At 42.0% G+C, this 17,380-nt stretch overlaps 1 protein-coding gene across 4 annotated transcripts in view; it reads right to left on the bottom strand.

The window, feature by feature from the left end:
• bora (bora aurora kinase A activator) overlaps positions 1-17,380 on the bottom strand; it is a 46,034-nt gene that overhangs the window by 25,728 nt on the left and 2,926 nt on the right. For 3 of the 4 annotated variants that reach the window (XM_085998476.1, XM_085998479.1, XM_085998477.1), the window contains exons 2-6: positions 12,362-12,594; positions 11,660-11,766; positions 10,932-10,977; positions 8,369-8,450; positions 7,631-7,699 (exon numbers count right to left, since the gene is read on the bottom strand). In XM_085998476.1, the coding sequence (XP_085854602.1) occupies positions 7,631-7,699; positions 8,369-8,450; positions 10,932-10,977; positions 11,660-11,766; positions 12,362-12,526 (469 nt within the window). In that variant the 5' untranslated portion in view covers positions 12,527-12,594. The remainder of the gene's footprint in view (positions 1-7,630; positions 7,700-8,368; positions 8,451-10,931; positions 10,978-11,659; positions 11,767-12,361; positions 12,595-17,380) is intronic. The other variant, XM_085998478.1, reaches the window with a different exon arrangement.

Raw genomic sequence — 17,380 nt, 5'->3', positions numbered from 1 at the left:
CTTGGCCAGTGCTGGGACTAGAGTCCTGGCGAATCATATAACTAGGGCTGTAGAGAGGGCTTTAAACTAATTAGTGGGGGGGAGGTTTCTAGAGAGCAAATAATAGAAATGACAACAGAGGTCATAGACTTAGGTAGCAGTGGGGGAATTAAAAAACAGAACGTGTCAGGAAGGGACAGAAGGTATGGAGTAAAAAAGTACTAAAAAGGGAAAAAACAGGAACTAAGTGTTACAAAACATATTTGAAAGTTCTTTATCTGAATGCACGTAGCATTCGTAACAAAATGAATGAGTTAACGGCACAAATAACGACATATGGGTATGATCTTGTAGCCATTACAGAAACATGGCTGCAGGGTGACCATGACTGGGAATTAAACATACCAGGTTATTTAACAATCAGGAAGGACAGGCAGGAAGGGAGGAGGTGGTGGGGTGGCTATGTTAATAAAGGAAGGAATCACTATAATACAGAGAAATGATATTGGGTCAAAGGAGCAGGACAGTGAAACAGTTTGGGTGGAGATAAGGAATAATAAGGGGAAAAAAACACTAGTGGGTGTAGTCTATAGGCCTCCGAACAGTTGCAACTCTGTTGGACGGAGTATTAATCAGGAAATAGTTGAGGCTTGTAATAAGGGAACAGCTATAATTATGGGGGATTTTAACTATCATATTAACTGGACAAATCAAATTGGGCAGAGCAGCCTTGAGGATGAGTTTATTGAGTGTATTAGGGATGGGTTTCTTGAGCAGTATGTAACTGAACCGACCAGGGGGGCAAGCAACCTTAGATTTGGTCCTGTGTAATGAGACAGGATTAATTAAAAACGTCCTAGTAAAGGATCCCCTTGGAATGAGTGACCATAACATGGTTGAATTCCATATTCAATTAGAGGGTGAGAAGGTGCTGAGCTTGAATAAAGGAGACTATGAAGGTATGAGAGCGGAATTGATTAGAGTGGACTGGGAAAATAGTTTAAAGGGTAAGACGGTACATGATCAGTGGTGTACATTTAAGGAGTTATTTTACAACTTCCAAAAAATATATATTCCACTGAGGAAAAAAGGGTGTAAAAGAAAAGATAGCCATCCGTGGCTAAGTAAAGTAATTAAGGATAGTATCCGACTAAAAACAAGGGCATATAAGGTAGCCAAGTCTAGTGGGAGGATGGAAGATTGGGAAGTCTTTAAAAGACAGCAAAAAATAACTAAAAGATTGATTAAGAAAGGGAAGATAGATTATGAAAATAAATTAGCAAAAAATATAAAAACAGACAGCAAAAGTTTCTATAGTTATATAAAAAGAAAAAGGGTGGCTAAAGTAAATGTTGGTCCCTTAGAGGATGAGACCGGGAAATTAATGGTGGGAAACATGGAGATGGCAAAAACACTGAACAGTTATTTTGTATCAGTCTTTACAGTAGAGGACACTAAGAATATCCCAACACTGGACAAACAGGGGGCTCTAGAGAGTGGGGGGGGGGGGGGGGGCGGGGGAAGTAACTAAATACGATTAAAATCACTAAGGAAGTGGTACTTGGTAAAATAATGGGACTCAAGGCGGATAAACCCCCTGGACCTGATGGCTTGCATCCTAGGGTCTTGAGGGAAGTGGCAGTAGGGATTGTGGATGCATTGGTAATAATTTTCCAAAACTCCCTGGACTCAGCAAAGGTCCCGGCAGATTGGAAAACTGCTAATGTAACACCCTTATTCAAAAAGGGTAGGAGGCAGAAGGCTGGAAACTATAGACCGGTTAGCCTAACATCTGTGGTTGGTAAAATGTTAGAGTCCATTATTAAGGAGACAGTAACGGGACATTTGGATAAACATAATTTAATAGGACAAACTCAGCATGGTTTCATGAAGGGGAAGTCATGTTTGACAAATTTGCTTGAATTCTTTGAGGAAGTAACATACAGGGTGGATAAAGGAGAACCAGCGGACGTAGTGTATTTAGACTTCCAAAAGACATTTGACAAGGTGCCACACAAAAGATTATTGCTCAAGATAAAAAAATCACGGGATTGGGGGTAATATTCTGGCGTGGGTGGAGGATTGGCTCTCTAACAGAAAGCAGAGAGTTGGGATAAATGGTTCGTTCTCAGATTGGCAACCAGTAACTAGTGGTGTTCCGCAGGGGTCAGTGCTGGGTCCCCAACTCTTTACAATCTATATTAACGATTTGGAGGAGGGGACAGAGTGTGACATATCAAAGTTTGCAGATGATACAAAGATGGGACGGAAAGTAGTGAGTGAGGAGGACATAAAAAACCTGCAAAGGGACATAGACAGGCTAAGTAAGTGGGCAGAGATTTGGCAGATGGAATACAATACTGGAAAGTGTGAGGTTATGCACTTTGGCAGGAAAAATCATAGAGCAAGTTATTATCTTAATGGCAAGAAACTGGAAAGTACTGTAGTACAAAGGGATCTGGGGGTCCTGGTGCACGAAACTCAAAAAGTTAGTATGCAGGTGCAGCAAGTGATCAAGAAGGCCAATGGAATGTTGGCTTTTATTGCTAGGGGGATGGAATATAAAAACAGGGAGGTATTGCTGCAGTTGTACAAGGTATTGGTGAGACCGCACCTGGAATACTGCATACAGTTTTGGTGTCCATACTTAAGAAAAGACATACTTGCTCTCGAGTCAGTACAAAGAAGGTTCACTCGGTTAATCCCGGGGATGAGGGGGTGGTCATATGAGGAGAGGTTGAGTAGATTGGGACTCTACTCATTGGAGTTCAGAAGAATGAGGGGCGATCTTATTGAAACATATAAGATTGTGAAGGGGCTTGATCGGGTGGATGCGGTGAGGATGTTCCCAATGAAGGGTGAAACTAGAACTAGGGGGCATAATCTTAAAATAAGGGGCTGCTCTTTCAAAACTGAGATGAGGAGAAACTTCTTCACTCAGAGGGTGGTAGGTTTGTGGAATTTGCTGCCCCAGAAAGCTGTGGAAGCTACATCATTAAATAAATTTAAAACAGAAATAGATAGTTTCCAAGAGGTAAAGGGAATTAAGGGTTACGGGGAGCGGGCAGGAAATTGGACATGAGTCTAGGTTCGGAATGGTCATGGCCCTGTGGGTAGTGGAGTGGGCCCAGGGGCCGTGTAGCCTGGTTCTGCTCCTACTGTGTTCTAATTCTGTGTTAGATTTCAGGAGATGGTTTTATTCCTGTTCCTGGCTGGGGTGGAGATCGCCTTTACAGAAGGTAAGTACCGTAGAAAATATAGGGACAGAGTGATCTCCTGGAAGAATTTCAATCGCCTAGATGGGTCGGAGAGGAATTTCCCAGATTTTTCTCTCCCAAATTGGCAATTGGGTCTTTTATCTGGTTTTTCGCCTCTCCCGGGAGATCACATGGGTTCGGGTGGATGCAGAGTGATAGAAGATTTGAGGTTAGGATCAGATCAGCCATGATCTTATTGAATGGTGGAGCAGGCTCGAGGGGCCGATTGGCCTACTCCTGCTCCTATTTCTTATGAGAATAAACTAGCAAGAGACATAAAAACAGACTGTAAAAGCTTCTGTAGGTATGTAAAAAGGAAAAGATTAGTGAAAGTAAATGTGGGTCCCTTACAGGCTGAGACAGGAGAAATTATAAATGAGGAATAAGGAAGTGGCAGAGAAATTAAACAAATACTTTGTGTCCGTCTTCACAGAAGACGATGCAAAAAACTTCCCGGAAGTAGTGGAGAACCAAGGCTCTAGCGAGAATGAGGAACTGACAGAAATGAGTATTAGTAAAAAAAATAGTACTGGAGAAATTAATGGGACTGAAAGCCGATAAATCCCCTGGACCCGATGGCCTACATCCTAGGGTTTTGAAAGAGGTGGCTATCGAGATAGTGAATGCATTGGTTGTCATTTTCCAAAATTCCATTAGATTCTAGAACGGTTCCCGAAGATTGGAAGGTAGCAAATGTAACCCCACTATTTAAGAAAGGAGGGAGAGAGAAAACGGGGAACTACAGACCAGTTAGCCTGACATCAGTAGTAGGGAAATGCTAGAATCTATTATTAAGGACGTGGTAACAGGGCACTTAGAAAATAATAATAGGATTGGGCAGAGTCAACACGGATTTATGAAAGGGAAATCGTGTTTCACAAATCTGTTAGGTTTTTGAGGTTGTAACTAGCAGAATAGATAAGGGGGAACCAATGGATGTGGTGTATTTGGATTTTCAGAAGGCATTCGATAAGGTGCCACACAAGAGGCTGTTAAACAAAATTAGGGCTCATGGGATTGGGGGCAATATACTAGCATGGATTGAGGATTGGTTAATGGACAGAAAACAGAGAGTAGGAATAAACTGGTCATTTTCAGGTTGGCAGGCTGTAACTAGTGGGGTACCACAAGGATCAGTGCTTCGGCCTCAGCTATTCACAATCTACATCAATGATTTGGATGAGGGGACCAAATGTAATATATCCAAGTTTGCTGATGATGCAAAGCTGGGTGGGAATGTAAGTTGTGAGGAGGTTGCAAGGAGGCTTGAAGGAGATATAGACAGGCTAAGTGAGTGGGCAAGAACATGGCAAATGGAATATAATGTGGAGAAATGTGAAGTTATCCACTTTGGTAGAAAAAATAGAAAAGCAGGAGTTTTTTTTATTTTTTATAAAGTGAGTGAGATTGGGAAATGTTGGTGTTCAGAGGGACCTGGGTGTCCTTGTACACAAATCACTGAAAGTTAACATGCAGGTACAGCAAGCAATTAGGAAAGCAAATGGTATGTTGGCCTTTATTACAAGAGGATTTGAGTAGAAGAGTAAAGACGTCTTACTGCAGTTATATAGAGCCCCAGTTCACCAGACTGGTTCTGGGATGGGGGGATTGTCCTATGAGGAGAGATTGAGTAGACTAGGCCAATATTCTCTTGAGTTTAGAAGAATGAGAGGTGATCTCATTGAAACTTACAAAATTCTTACAGGGCTTGACAAGTTAGATGCAAGGAGGAGGTTTCCCCTGGCTGGGGAGTCTAGAACCAGGGGTCACAGTCTCAGAATAAGGGGTCGGCCATTTAGGCCTGAGATGAGGAGAAATTTCTTTACTCAGGAGGGTAGTGAATCTTTGAAATTCTCTACCCCAGAGGGCTGTGGAGGCTCAGTCGTTGAGTATATTCAAGACAGAGAGCGATAGATTTTTGAATTATCAAGGGATAGTGCAGGAAAGTGGAGATGAGGTAGAAGATCAGCCATGATCTTATTGAACAGCGAAGCAGGCTCAAAGGGCCAAATAGCCTACACCTGCTCCTATTTCTTAAGTTCTTCTACAGAGTAGTGGGATTAGTTTAAAATATTCCAGCAACAGCTTGTTCCAATGGACACAAACACAACGGCCTCCTTCTATGCTGTGAACAGTTGTAACATTCATGATCTTACTGCAGTGATAGTGCAAATGGGTATTAATGTAGCTGGAGTAATTTAGTTAAGACTAGCTAACAGTGTGTGGCTTATCCTACAAAACCAAATGATGGCAAGTTATACTGCAGAAAATTAAAGATTTTTCAAGTCCTCCCCTGTGGCAAGGTACCCCATACGTCACGAGCACACATCAGCAAATTGCAGACAAAATTCTAAAAATCTACCGTTAAAGCACATTTTCTGGGGTTAGACTTTATGGCCTAGAAATTGGGTTGGGGCGCCAAAGTGGCGCAAAAGTCGCCTGAGCGCAGGATTTAGCGCAGCATTCGAGGCTTTAGCGATTGTCAGATATTCAGTTCCATTGCCCCTAGAGGGAGATGGGGCGAGGCTCGAGGCGCTCCGCGTCCCTCTTAGGGCGCTGAAACTGAATATTGCAGCGCAACGTTCCGCAGCGCCACAAGCTGCGGCACGGCACGCTGCGGTACTGCAGGCCTTCCTCCCATTGTTAAGGGGGAGGGGCCTGCAACAGCGCGATCCCCGCTCACGAGTGCCGGCAAACGAGCCCGGCGCCGGGCTCTCGGGAAACAGTCGGCAATGCCGCGGGGGGGGGGGGGGGGGGGGGGGGTCAGGAGGCCGAGGATGGAGGTGCTGGCAGGCGGCCGCCCCGCACCTCCACCTTAACTTGCGCCGCTGTCGGCACAGTAAGGCCCCGTGAACCAGGCGCGGGTAGCGAACGGCGCAACTGCGGCGTTCGCTACCAAATATCGCGAACGGGGCGCTGCGCACACCGATGACGTCATCGGTGGCGGCGCAGCGCAAATGGCTAACGCCACCATTAGCGCCCCTGCTGAATATCGCGGGAGGCGCAGCCAGTGGCGCTACAGCCACTGACTGCCTCTTTAGGCGCTACCAGGTGGCGCTACTCACCCAATTTTCCCCCCAATATATTTTAATAAAATATAAATGTCTGCAAAATTTGCATATTTACAAGCAAACGGTGACGTATTTGGATGGTTGTTTAATAGCATGCTTGGAGAGCATACTATGTTGGTCTCCAGGAGAGAATCAACCAGGGAAACCATCAACACAGAACAGAGATGAAAGGGGATATTAAAAAATAATCTTTACAGAGGGTGGTTAGAATCTTGAATTTTCCAACACAAACCATAATTGAAGCAGGGTCCAAAAAATGCTTTTAAAAAGCATTAGACAGTTGCTTGAAAAAGTGAAATCTTAAAAGGAAGCAAGTAGGAGAAGTGGGATTAGACTATGTGGCTCCTGTGGAGAAAAGTACTAAATGACCTATTTCTGTGCTCTAACTTTCAAGGAGCCCATGTGATTTCAGTTTAGGTAAAAGTTTGGATATAAAATGCACAAGACCTGTACCTCTACATTTCTGATAATTCAGTTCCATGTACATCAAGTGTTTACTATTTTATATGTGCATGAAGTACCACCATTTGGGTACAAGTATTAATAATATTTATCACGGGGCAATTTGTGATTAATACAAATTAATTTGAACAAATAATATTCTTATTAATTGTTTGAATTAGGGAGTCAGTGATGAGGGGTTATCGGTTTAAAATGGTCACCAAGAGAATGAGGGGAACGGGGTTAGGAGAAATGTATTTTAGAGAGAGAGCTGTTGGAGCATGGAATTGTGATTCATTCACAAATAATATTCTTATTTCAAGAGTAAGGTAAAGTATGCAATATTACAGCTAAATGGTCAATTTTTTCTAGGGACATATCAGTAAGGACACAGTAAAGACAGAATGCGGTCCAAAAGGATATAAAGTACAAAGATGAACAGGCAGGTTTGTTGTTTTACAATTTCAACTGTACAAGTGGTAGCCAACACTGAATTACAGATTTCAATTTTCCTATAGAAACAAAATATGGCAACCTCCATTATCCCCATAAAGATATTCACACGTGTGCTCCCCTTGCTTGCAAAATGTATGCCAGTGTGAAGCAGCCACTTAATTGTTCATTACATTAAAATTTGTGAGAAAGTAAAGTTATGAGAGACATAGGGGACAAGTATTTTGGAATAAGGTGTCTTATGGTTATGTTGTTCTGTAAAGTAAATAATCTGTCATGTGATTTAAATTGATTTTAAATCCACAGAACAAATAAATTCTTAGTTCAGGCGGGCACTTGTTCTGGACACAAGTAGAACAAATAATTCACTAAATTGTAAATCAATAGAATGGCAGAACTCCATGCAGCTAGTACATGACAACTACTAACCATTATGCTTCCCAGGCAATACAACAGATTCTTTTGACATAACTGAAGAATCCCCATCCCAGGATGAACCTGAAAGGAAGGACAAATAAAGAAATGTCATTGCTTTTGATGCACTAGATGTCTGGTTACATTCTGTTAAAGGCTCTAAACATAATCTCATTTTTTTTCTTTGAAAAGGGAAATCTCACCTAAATCTAAGTTTTCAATGAGTTTAAATAAAGTTTCTGCTGTTGCAATGTAAGAACAGTGGACATTTTTAGTTCATCTGATTCTGAAATTACATCTTCAAATTGTATTGAGGCAAATACTGCTAAACAGCTCAAACTTGCCGTACTGAATCAAACTGGGCTATGCATCATTTACATTTCAGTTTTCTGAATATTTTTAAATCTTGCATACCGAGCACAACTGCTCCCACTAAACAAACTCCTCTGCTTTCTGTTGAACATCTCATTTTAGGTATCTAGCAGGCAGAGAAGATTTTTAATTTATTACATAATTATTGATTTTTGGCAGAATCCAATATATTGAGCCAATAATAAACGACATGAAAACCAACTGATTGAGAAGTGCAAGCTGTGGCCTTGGGTATGTACAACTGCTCTCTTCACATCCCCATCTATGAACCAACAGCTGTCATAGTCTGGTTTTGCAGGGGAGGCCTATTTGTGAAAAATTTTGTTCTTTATATAAAATTGAAGTAATCGGTAAAACTCAGCTATTTTCAAAAGAACTCACATTTGGTTCGATGGGATTGTGCAATTGGTTTCCCCTCAGCTTGAGTCCAAGGAGAAGGGACAATGACACTATTCAAGAAAAACTAAAAATAAAAAAGTCAGATAAAACAGAATATTAGGACACAGTACATACTGCAATCTTAAAACCGAGGTGAAGGTTCAAGTAATAGTACAACATGGCACAATCGTTGCTTGAATTGGTATAATTTTAGGAGTTCACCAGATATTCCTCGTGAGCTGTGCTAAAGGCCACTCCTACAAAATGGTGCGATATTATCCACACAATATCCGATATAGCAGTATTGCCCACGGTCAGGCAGAAACCTTGTTATTGTGATTAGCTATCAGATAGCACATAAACATGGAGACCATGTGACTTAAAAAATAAACCTGATTTGAAGTTTATAGCCTAAAAAGTTACAGTAGCAGAAAATTTATATGGCAAACCACTCGATTATAGAACTTTTAATGTACACCTCCTCAGGTATAAAACTAATAAAAGCCACAACACTTCACTAATTCTGCTAATAATACAGAACCCTGCACCAGTGTCTGTGATGCAACTTATGCATGAGGTTTCTCTATCCACAGTGAAGTCTTCATGAGTCCATCTCTACACTGGCTATAGTGCCGTGGTATGAAGTAACATTAGCAGAAACTAGCCATACATCTCTCAATTACTATCCCGACACACAATCCGGTGGGATCTCCCTCATCGACATGACTGGCTTACTAGAGTTCAAAGCAATCGATTAAGAATGACAATCAACCATGAAAAAATTAGAACGGTGCCTATCTCGCATTTGTGCAGAACAAAGCCGACTCTGATAGCCCAGTCATTACAAGTGACAATGGGCCAGTAATTCCTGTCCCAACGCGCGAGTACGGTCGGGGTACTCACGCGTCTGGCCGGAGGAAATGCCGGTTTTCAGCATGCACAGCGCATGCGGGGAAAACCGGCATTTCCTGTCCTCTGAACTAAGGGGTTCAGAGGCAGAATGCACACGACTGCACAGGCAGCGCGTGCGCAGTAAAATTCCTTTTTTTTTTTTTCCAAAGTTGCGCGCGTGTAAAGGCCTCCGGTCTTTACGCGTGGAAAAACAAGACGCAAGTATTTAGTTTTTCAGGTAAGTGGGCTTTTAGTACAATGTAGAATTTTTTTTCCCCCACAGGTTTGTTATTTTTAAAGAATTTACAGGATGGTAAGTTTAGTTTTAGACCCTATTTTTAAAAAATTTATTTTTTTCAAAAAATTGATTAATTGTTTAAAACATTTTTTAAAACTTATTTATAGTTATTATAATCAGTGGGATGTTTTTAAAAATTTTATTTAAAGTTAAAGTAGTGTTTTGGCAGCCCATACTTTTCATGAGCTTGACAGCTCTTACTATCAAACTCATGAATGAGTTTCCCCTCCCCTGATTGGCTGCACAGTGCTCACCTGATCCCAGCCGGCACATCGCACTAACTACGCCGCTGGATCAGGTTAGCACATCGCGCCGACATCTGAACCGGGCCAGTGACAGGAAATGCAAGCAGGCCCGGGCTTCAGATGTCGGCGCGCAGGGTGAGTGCACATCGGGGGCTTGCACGCGCGGCAAGCCCCTGATCTAATTTCAGGGCCAATATATTTATGAAACATCCTGCCATAGATCTAAAGTGATAAAATAAACACTTTAGGAAGAATGTCAAAGCCTTAGAGAGGATGCAGACGAGATTTACCAGAATGGTACCAGGGATGAGGGATTTCAGTTATGTGGAGAGACTGGAGAAGCTGGGGTTGTTCTCCTTAGAGCAGAGAAGGTTAGGAGGAGATTTAATTGAGGTGTTCAAAATCATGAGGGGTTTTGATAGAGTAAATAAGAAGAAACTGTTTCCAGTGGCAGAAGGGTCGGTAACCAGAGGGCACAGATTTAAGGTGATTGGCAAAAGAACCATAAGTGACATGAGCAAACATTTTTTTTTATAAACGCAGCGAGTTATGATGATCTGGAATGCGCTGCCTGAAAGGGTGGTGGAAGCAGATTCAATAATAATTTTCAAAAGGGATTTGGATAAAAACTTGAAGGGAAAAACTTATCGCTATGGGGAAAGAGCGGGGGCAGTTGGATAGCTCTACCAAAGAGCTGGCATAGGTACGATGCTGCATCATTCTATGATTCTTTGAAACAAATTAAAAAGTTGAGGTTCCTGAATAATTCAATGTTAAAAAAAGTTGAAAATTAAAATTGTGCTCTGGTTATTTAGATCTGCCAAAATGAATTACATCCTTGCAATTTTCTCCCAGGTATATATATTTTGTGTGTATTACTGAACTTTTAAAAAACTGAACTATGTGCCCAAGATCAATTGTACGCGGATGGATGAATTGTGGAATACAAGTGTCATGACTTACAAAAATATATGCATATACGTGTACACATATAGATTTATACATTTGTGAGCTGTGTAGGAACCAGTCACTTCTTTACCAATTTGTCAGTGGTACTTGCTGGCAGGGTTTTACTTTAACAGTTACTAATCACACACCAAAACATTTTCCTCACTTTGGCTTAAGCACTTACCTCTTCAATGGCTTTTTGTTTTCTTGCTTCAATATCATTATCTAATCTAAAAAAATACACTTTTTAAAAATATTACCGTCACCACAAACCTGCTGACTTTGAAACTAATTCAGGAGAACAATACTGTACAAAGAAAAATAACCTTTTCCCACTGGTAATTTAACAAGAAATTCCATGCATGTTTTTAACTTTTTAAAATTTTTTACCCCTTTTTTGAACTACAGTACAAGAGACATGGTTTTGCTCATTATTGCAGCTTACTGCTTAAAATAGAATCAGACAATATTGTGATTAGAAGCTTTGGCGCTCAACCAACGCAGATAACAATGAAGACTGGGTGGTTTCTGCTCGTGTAGGCCACAATCGAAAACAGTCACACTTCAAGTAACAGTCTCATTAGCAAAAAACATTATTCGAAATAATACATTGTTAGAAGTACACCAGAATGTGCAAATAAAACTTAAAGCTCAATACTGGCATCGGCCAAAGCAAGTCCACTACACAATCCTATAGCAAGCTAAGAGTTAATCAAATCATTCTGAATTGAAATAAAGGAAGAAAATGTCTGCAGAGTGATAGTGCCTCATAAGCTCCCCCTGCTGAATGGCAAACAAAATTCTACCATAGATGTAATTTAAAATGGATGAGAAAGAACATCAGATCACACATACACACATTGATCTAATGAATGCACTATGCGCAACTCATAGTAGGATAAAACTGGTAACCTGGTGCAGCTCATGTATGCAGATTGCTGGTGAACATCTTCTGGGTCAATTTCAATTGGATGCAAGATGGCAAGCTCTCCAATGGACCATCTGAATTTCCCAGGTGTCTAAATGAGGAAAGTAGTATATTTTCAAGCTATACACCAGAAGAAAGAAATAATTTACATTTATAGAACACCTTTCATGATCTCAGGACATCCCAAAGTACTTTACAGCCAATGAAGTGTAGTCACTGTTGTAAAGTAGGAAACGCAGCAAACCAATCTGCACACAGTAAAGTCCCAAAAACAGCAATGAAACAAATGACCGAAAGACAACGCCTCAGACAGTACAGCACTCCCTCAGTAATGCACTGAAATGCAAGCCTAGATTACGTGCTCAAGGCTCTGGACTGAGGTGAAGAATAAGCATTCCTTCTGGCAATTTTCAAACTGACAACACTTTAAAGCATCCCAAACTAGTGTAAATTTAAAAGAAAATTTGACAGCTGGCATCTTCCTTGCTTTTAAGCATTTCCTCCCCCTTCTACCCAACTATTTACAAATAACTTTAATTTGCTACTGGCTAATGCAATCTGGGATGGCTCTTTCAGATAGTTTTCATAGGATATATACCCTTTCTTCTAAAACAACCAACTTAAAATACAGCACTGCTAATTAATGTTAGGTACAAGATTCTCTCTTTGAAGAGTATCAATCTAACCTGTGAGTCAGGTGTTTTCACCAATCTGAAGACAGAAGGACTGGGAACCACTGGCTCATGCAATCTTGCATAATCACTGGGACTCTCAAAAGGGTTCGAGACAGGAGGTCGCCCAGGTGTGTCCGGCGTTACATGTAACCTCGTCTCATTCTTCAGATCTCCCATTATTCTTTCTTAATGGTATACAACAGCTTTGCACTTCCAGTTGTTTATCCTTGGGGAAACAGAAGAATCTACATGAAAAAGTAAACAATAGTTTTTCCTTTAAAAAAGTCAAGTGAAGCACTTTGGGACATTTTTCTACTTTTAAGAACACTATATAAATGCACATTGTTGATAGCATCTCTTCTTCAATAATCTATTGCCCAGTCATTCTCATCGAATTAAAACTAGTGAAAAATAGGATTTTCTTCAATAGAGCTCACATAACTATTTTTGAACATATAGATCTTCAGTACATGTAGGCAATGGGAAATTTCAACCAAAAAGTGTTACAAGAGGGGGCTGAAGTTGAAGTTGGAAGTGGGTAAGCGGGGAACAAAAAGCCACAGAAGACCTCTCCTGGTCCCTCAATACCTCCTCTCTGGTGAAGGCGGCCCAGCAGCGCCTATATTTCCTAAGGAGGCTGAAGGGATGTAACCTGTCACCCCTGATCCTCTCTAACTTTTACCGCTGCACTATAGAGAGCATCCTGACAAACTGTATCACAGTAGCTACAGCTGCCATACCATACTATGACCGGAAAGCCCTGCAGCGGGTAGTCAAAACTGCCCAACGCATTACCGGCACCCGGCTACCGACCATAGAGCACATATACCAGAAACGCTGTTTACGGAGGTCACGGACCATCATCAAAGACCCTACCCACCCCAGCCACAGTCTGTTCGCCCTCCTGCCATCTGGGAGACGCTACAGATGCATTCGCACCCGTACGACCAGATTTAGGAACAGCTTCTTTCCCAGGGCTGTCATCCTACTGAACTCCACAAATAAACTCTAAAGCTTGCACATCTGCCAATGCACTTTATTATGGTCATATTTATGTTAATGTATTACAAGCTAAATGTATGTTGAATGTTTAAATGTCTTAATCCAAATGTACACTCTCGGGAGCCGCAAGCCTACATTTCGTTGTACTGCACTTGTGCACTAACAATGACAATAAAAGTTGATTTGATTGATTTGAAAAATAAATGTGGTTTTCCTTGCTCATTTAAAAAAGGTTGATAAATGATTAAATGAAACAATTACTTTAACAAGTCTCCTCAGATGGAGGATCAGCTCTTTATTGTCCATCTGTTTAGGTTACATCTTTTTAATATAAACAATCTGTTCGATACATCTTCCCTTCTTAACTAGATATCCTTGAAGTACTACTTAGCCTAAGCAAATTGTGCCAACTGCAACACACCAGCAACTGTATCACAGCACATATCCCGACATGCCCTGCTTCTGCCACATTAGCTAAGTGAGGTTCTCTGTATAATTCATCGAGCTAGAGTACCCATTGCCCAAGTAACATATCTTGCAAATCTGTATTGTTCATGTATTAACAGGAACCAATTTCTAGATGGGCAAACATATTTTGTGCAATACATGTTGGCCCAGAAATTCAGGTCCCAACACGTGAGTACACACAGGGTACTCACCCGTAGGCCCAATGGAAGTGCCGGTTTCGTGCCTGCACTGCGCATGCGCGGGAAACCGGCACTTCCGTTCCCCTGAAAGAAGGGGTTGACGGGTCGAACGCGTGCGCCGGAGAGGCAGCGCGGGCGCATTGAACTTACTTTTTTTTTTTTGCAGCTTTCTCCGGGAGGGTAAGTCTCCAGCAGTTACACTTTTAAAAAGTAGGTGCAAGGCCTGCTTTTAACAAGGTAAGTGGTGAATTAATTAAAATTAAAACATTTTTTCCACAGGTTTATTATTTTAAAATACTTTAAAGAAAGGTAAGTTTATTTTTAGCCCCGTTAGAAAATGTAATTAATTTTTTCAAAAATTTAAATTAGTTTAAAATAGTTTATGTAATTTATAGTTATTTTATTAAAAATGTGATTTAAAAAAAAAATTATTTGAAGATTTAGTGATGTTTTGGGGCTTATAGTATTTATAGGTTTGACAGCCCTTCCTGTCAAACTTATGAATGAAGCATTCCCTGCTACCATTGGCTCTCCATGGCCCACGTGATCCCAGGGGACGCATCAAACTAACTGCGCCCCTGGGATACGCAAGCACTGCGCGCCGGCAGTTGGAGCAGGCCCAGGATCGGAATCCCACGCGGGCCCACAGCTCAACGGCCGGCGCGCCAGTCAAAAAAGGTTGAGATTGGGCAAAATTATTTACTGTTGCTGTAGCCACACCTGTGGCTAGTCAATGATTTCTATTGTACAACAGCGCTCTTATGTACTCAGTACTTTACCACTCCTTCGGAATGACTATGTAATCAATATATACCTCCCTGGACTGATCTCAAGGAAAAACTTGCATTTTTACATTGCACCTTTCATGGCCTCAAGACATCCCAAAGCGCTTTACAGCCAATGAAGTGTAGTCACCGTTGTAATGGAGGAAACGTGGCAGCCAATTTGCACACAGCATGGTCTCACAAACAGCAATGTGATAATGACCAGCTCATCTGTTTCAGTGATGTTGATTGAGGGATAAATATTAGCCAGGACACCGGGTAGAACTCCCAGCTCTTCGAAATAGTGCCATGGATTTATTACGCCCACCCGAGAGCGCAGATGGGGCCTTAGTTTAACGTCCCATTCGAAAAATGACAGCTCTGACAGTGCAGCGCTGCACATGAGTGTCAGCCCAGATTTTGTGCTGAAGTGTCTAGAGTGGGACTTGAACCCACAACCTTCTGACAGAGGTGAACGCATTGTTATTCTGTACTGGGTACTTTATCTCTCCTGATATACTGCTCCCTAGATCACTTGGTACCTTACTTCTCTATATTACACTTGATGTGCTGGGCCCATTACATGTCTATGTACTGCTATCTATTATCCCAAATGCTTTAAAACCTTTATCATCCTGCTACCTTTAAAGATCTGTGTATTAGAGTCCCAAGGTCTTTCTTTTTAGTTTGTATTGCCTCTCCTCATTCTTCCTCCCAAAATACATTGCATCACACTTCTCCGCATTAAATTTCATCTGGCATGTATCTGCCCATTTCACCAGTCTGTCTATGTCCTCCTGAAGTCTGCTATTATCTTCTTCACTCCAGTTACACATTTTGTCTGATCTGCAAAATTTCAAATTATGTCCCCTGTACCCAAGATCGGGTCATTAATATGTCAAAAAGAGCAGCAGTCCTAATACCAATTCCTGGAGGACACCACTGTATACTTCCCTTCAACCGTTCAGTTATATTCTCCGAACTGGGTACTTCACTGCTCACTAATGTCCGACTCCCTATTACACTCAACGCATTTGGTACTTTACCTCACTACAATCTGCTCCATCACACTCACCACGTTACCCCTCTCTCTCTCTCGGCACTTGTCTTGTCCAGAAAAAGCAGGACAAATCCAATCCAGCCAATTACCGCCCCATCAGCCTACTCTCAATCACCAGCAAAGCAATGGAAGGTGTTGTCAACAGTGCTATCAAGCATTGCTTACTCACCAATAACCTGCTCACCGATGCTCAGTTTGGGTTCTGCCAGGATGACTCGGCTCCAGACTTCATTACAGCCTTGGTCCAGACATGGACAAAAGGACTGAATTCCAGAGGTGAGGCGAGAGTGACTGCCCCTGACATCAAGGCAGCATTTGACCGAGTGTGGCACCAATGAGCCCTAGTAAAATTGAAGTCAATGGGGATCAGGGGGAAACCTCTCCACTGGCTGGAGTCACACCTTGCACAAAGGAAGATGGTTGTGGTTGTTGGAGGCCAACCATCTCAACCCCACGACATTGCTGCAGGAGTTCCTCAGGGCAGTGTCTTCGGCCCAACCATCTTCAGCTGCTTCATCAATAACTTTCCCTCCATCATAAGATCAGAAGTGGGGATGTTCGCTGATGACTGCACAGTGTTCAGTTCCATTCGCAATTCCACAGACAATGAAGTAGTCTGTGCCCGCATACAGCAAGGCCTGGGTAACTTGCAGGCTAGGGCTAATAAGTGGCAAGTAACATTCGCACCACATGTGCCAGGCAATGACTATCTCCAACAAGAGAGAGTCTAACCACCTCCCCATGACGTTCAATGGCATTACCATCGCCAAATCCCCCACCAACATCATCATGGGGGCTCACTATTGACTAGCCTCAAATACTGTGGCTACAAGAACAGGTCAAAGGCTGGGTATTCTGCGGCGAGTGACTCACCTCCTGACTCCCCAAAGCCTTCCCACCACCTAAAAGGCAGTCAGAAGTTTGATGGAATACTCTCCACTTACCTGGATAAATGCAGCTCCAATAACACAAGAAGCTCGACATCATCCAGGACAAAACATAGGAACAGGAGAAGGCCATTAAACCCCTCAAGCCTGTTCTGCCATTCAATGAGATTATGGCTGATCTGCGACCTCACTCCAGATACCCACCTTTGGCTCACATCCCTTAATGGCCCAGAAATACGGGTCGGGGGCTTCCCACGGGTGTAAGCCCCCGACCTGCACTTACCTTGCGTGCCGGCAGTTGAGCTGTAGGGCCCCGTGGAATTCCGATCCGGGGCCTGGCCCAGCTGCCGGCGCGCAGTGCTTGCGTGTCCCAGGGGCGCAGTTAGTTCGATGCGTCCCCTGGGATCACGTGGGCCATGGGCAGCCAATCGGAGCAGGGAATGCTCCATTCATAAGTATTGACAGGAAGACCTGTCAAGACTTATAAATACTACGGCCCCAAAATAGCAGTAAACCTTCAAATACATTTTTTTTTTTAAATCACACTTTTTAAATTAAATAACTATTTTAAACAATAATTTAAATTTTTGAAAAAAATAATTTTATATTCTAACGGGGCTAAAAATAAACTTACCTTGCTTTAAAGTATTTAAAAATAATAAACCTGTGGA

This window comes from Somniosus microcephalus, chromosome 10, assembly GCF_052327205.1.
Source record: "Somniosus microcephalus isolate GS21.2 chromosome 10, FLI_Smic_1.0, whole genome shotgun sequence".
Taxonomy (NCBI): domain Eukaryota; kingdom Metazoa; phylum Chordata; class Chondrichthyes; order Squaliformes; family Somniosidae; genus Somniosus; species Somniosus microcephalus.
Note: the sequence above shows the minus strand (reverse complement) of the source record. Positions and strands in the feature narration are given on the sequence as shown.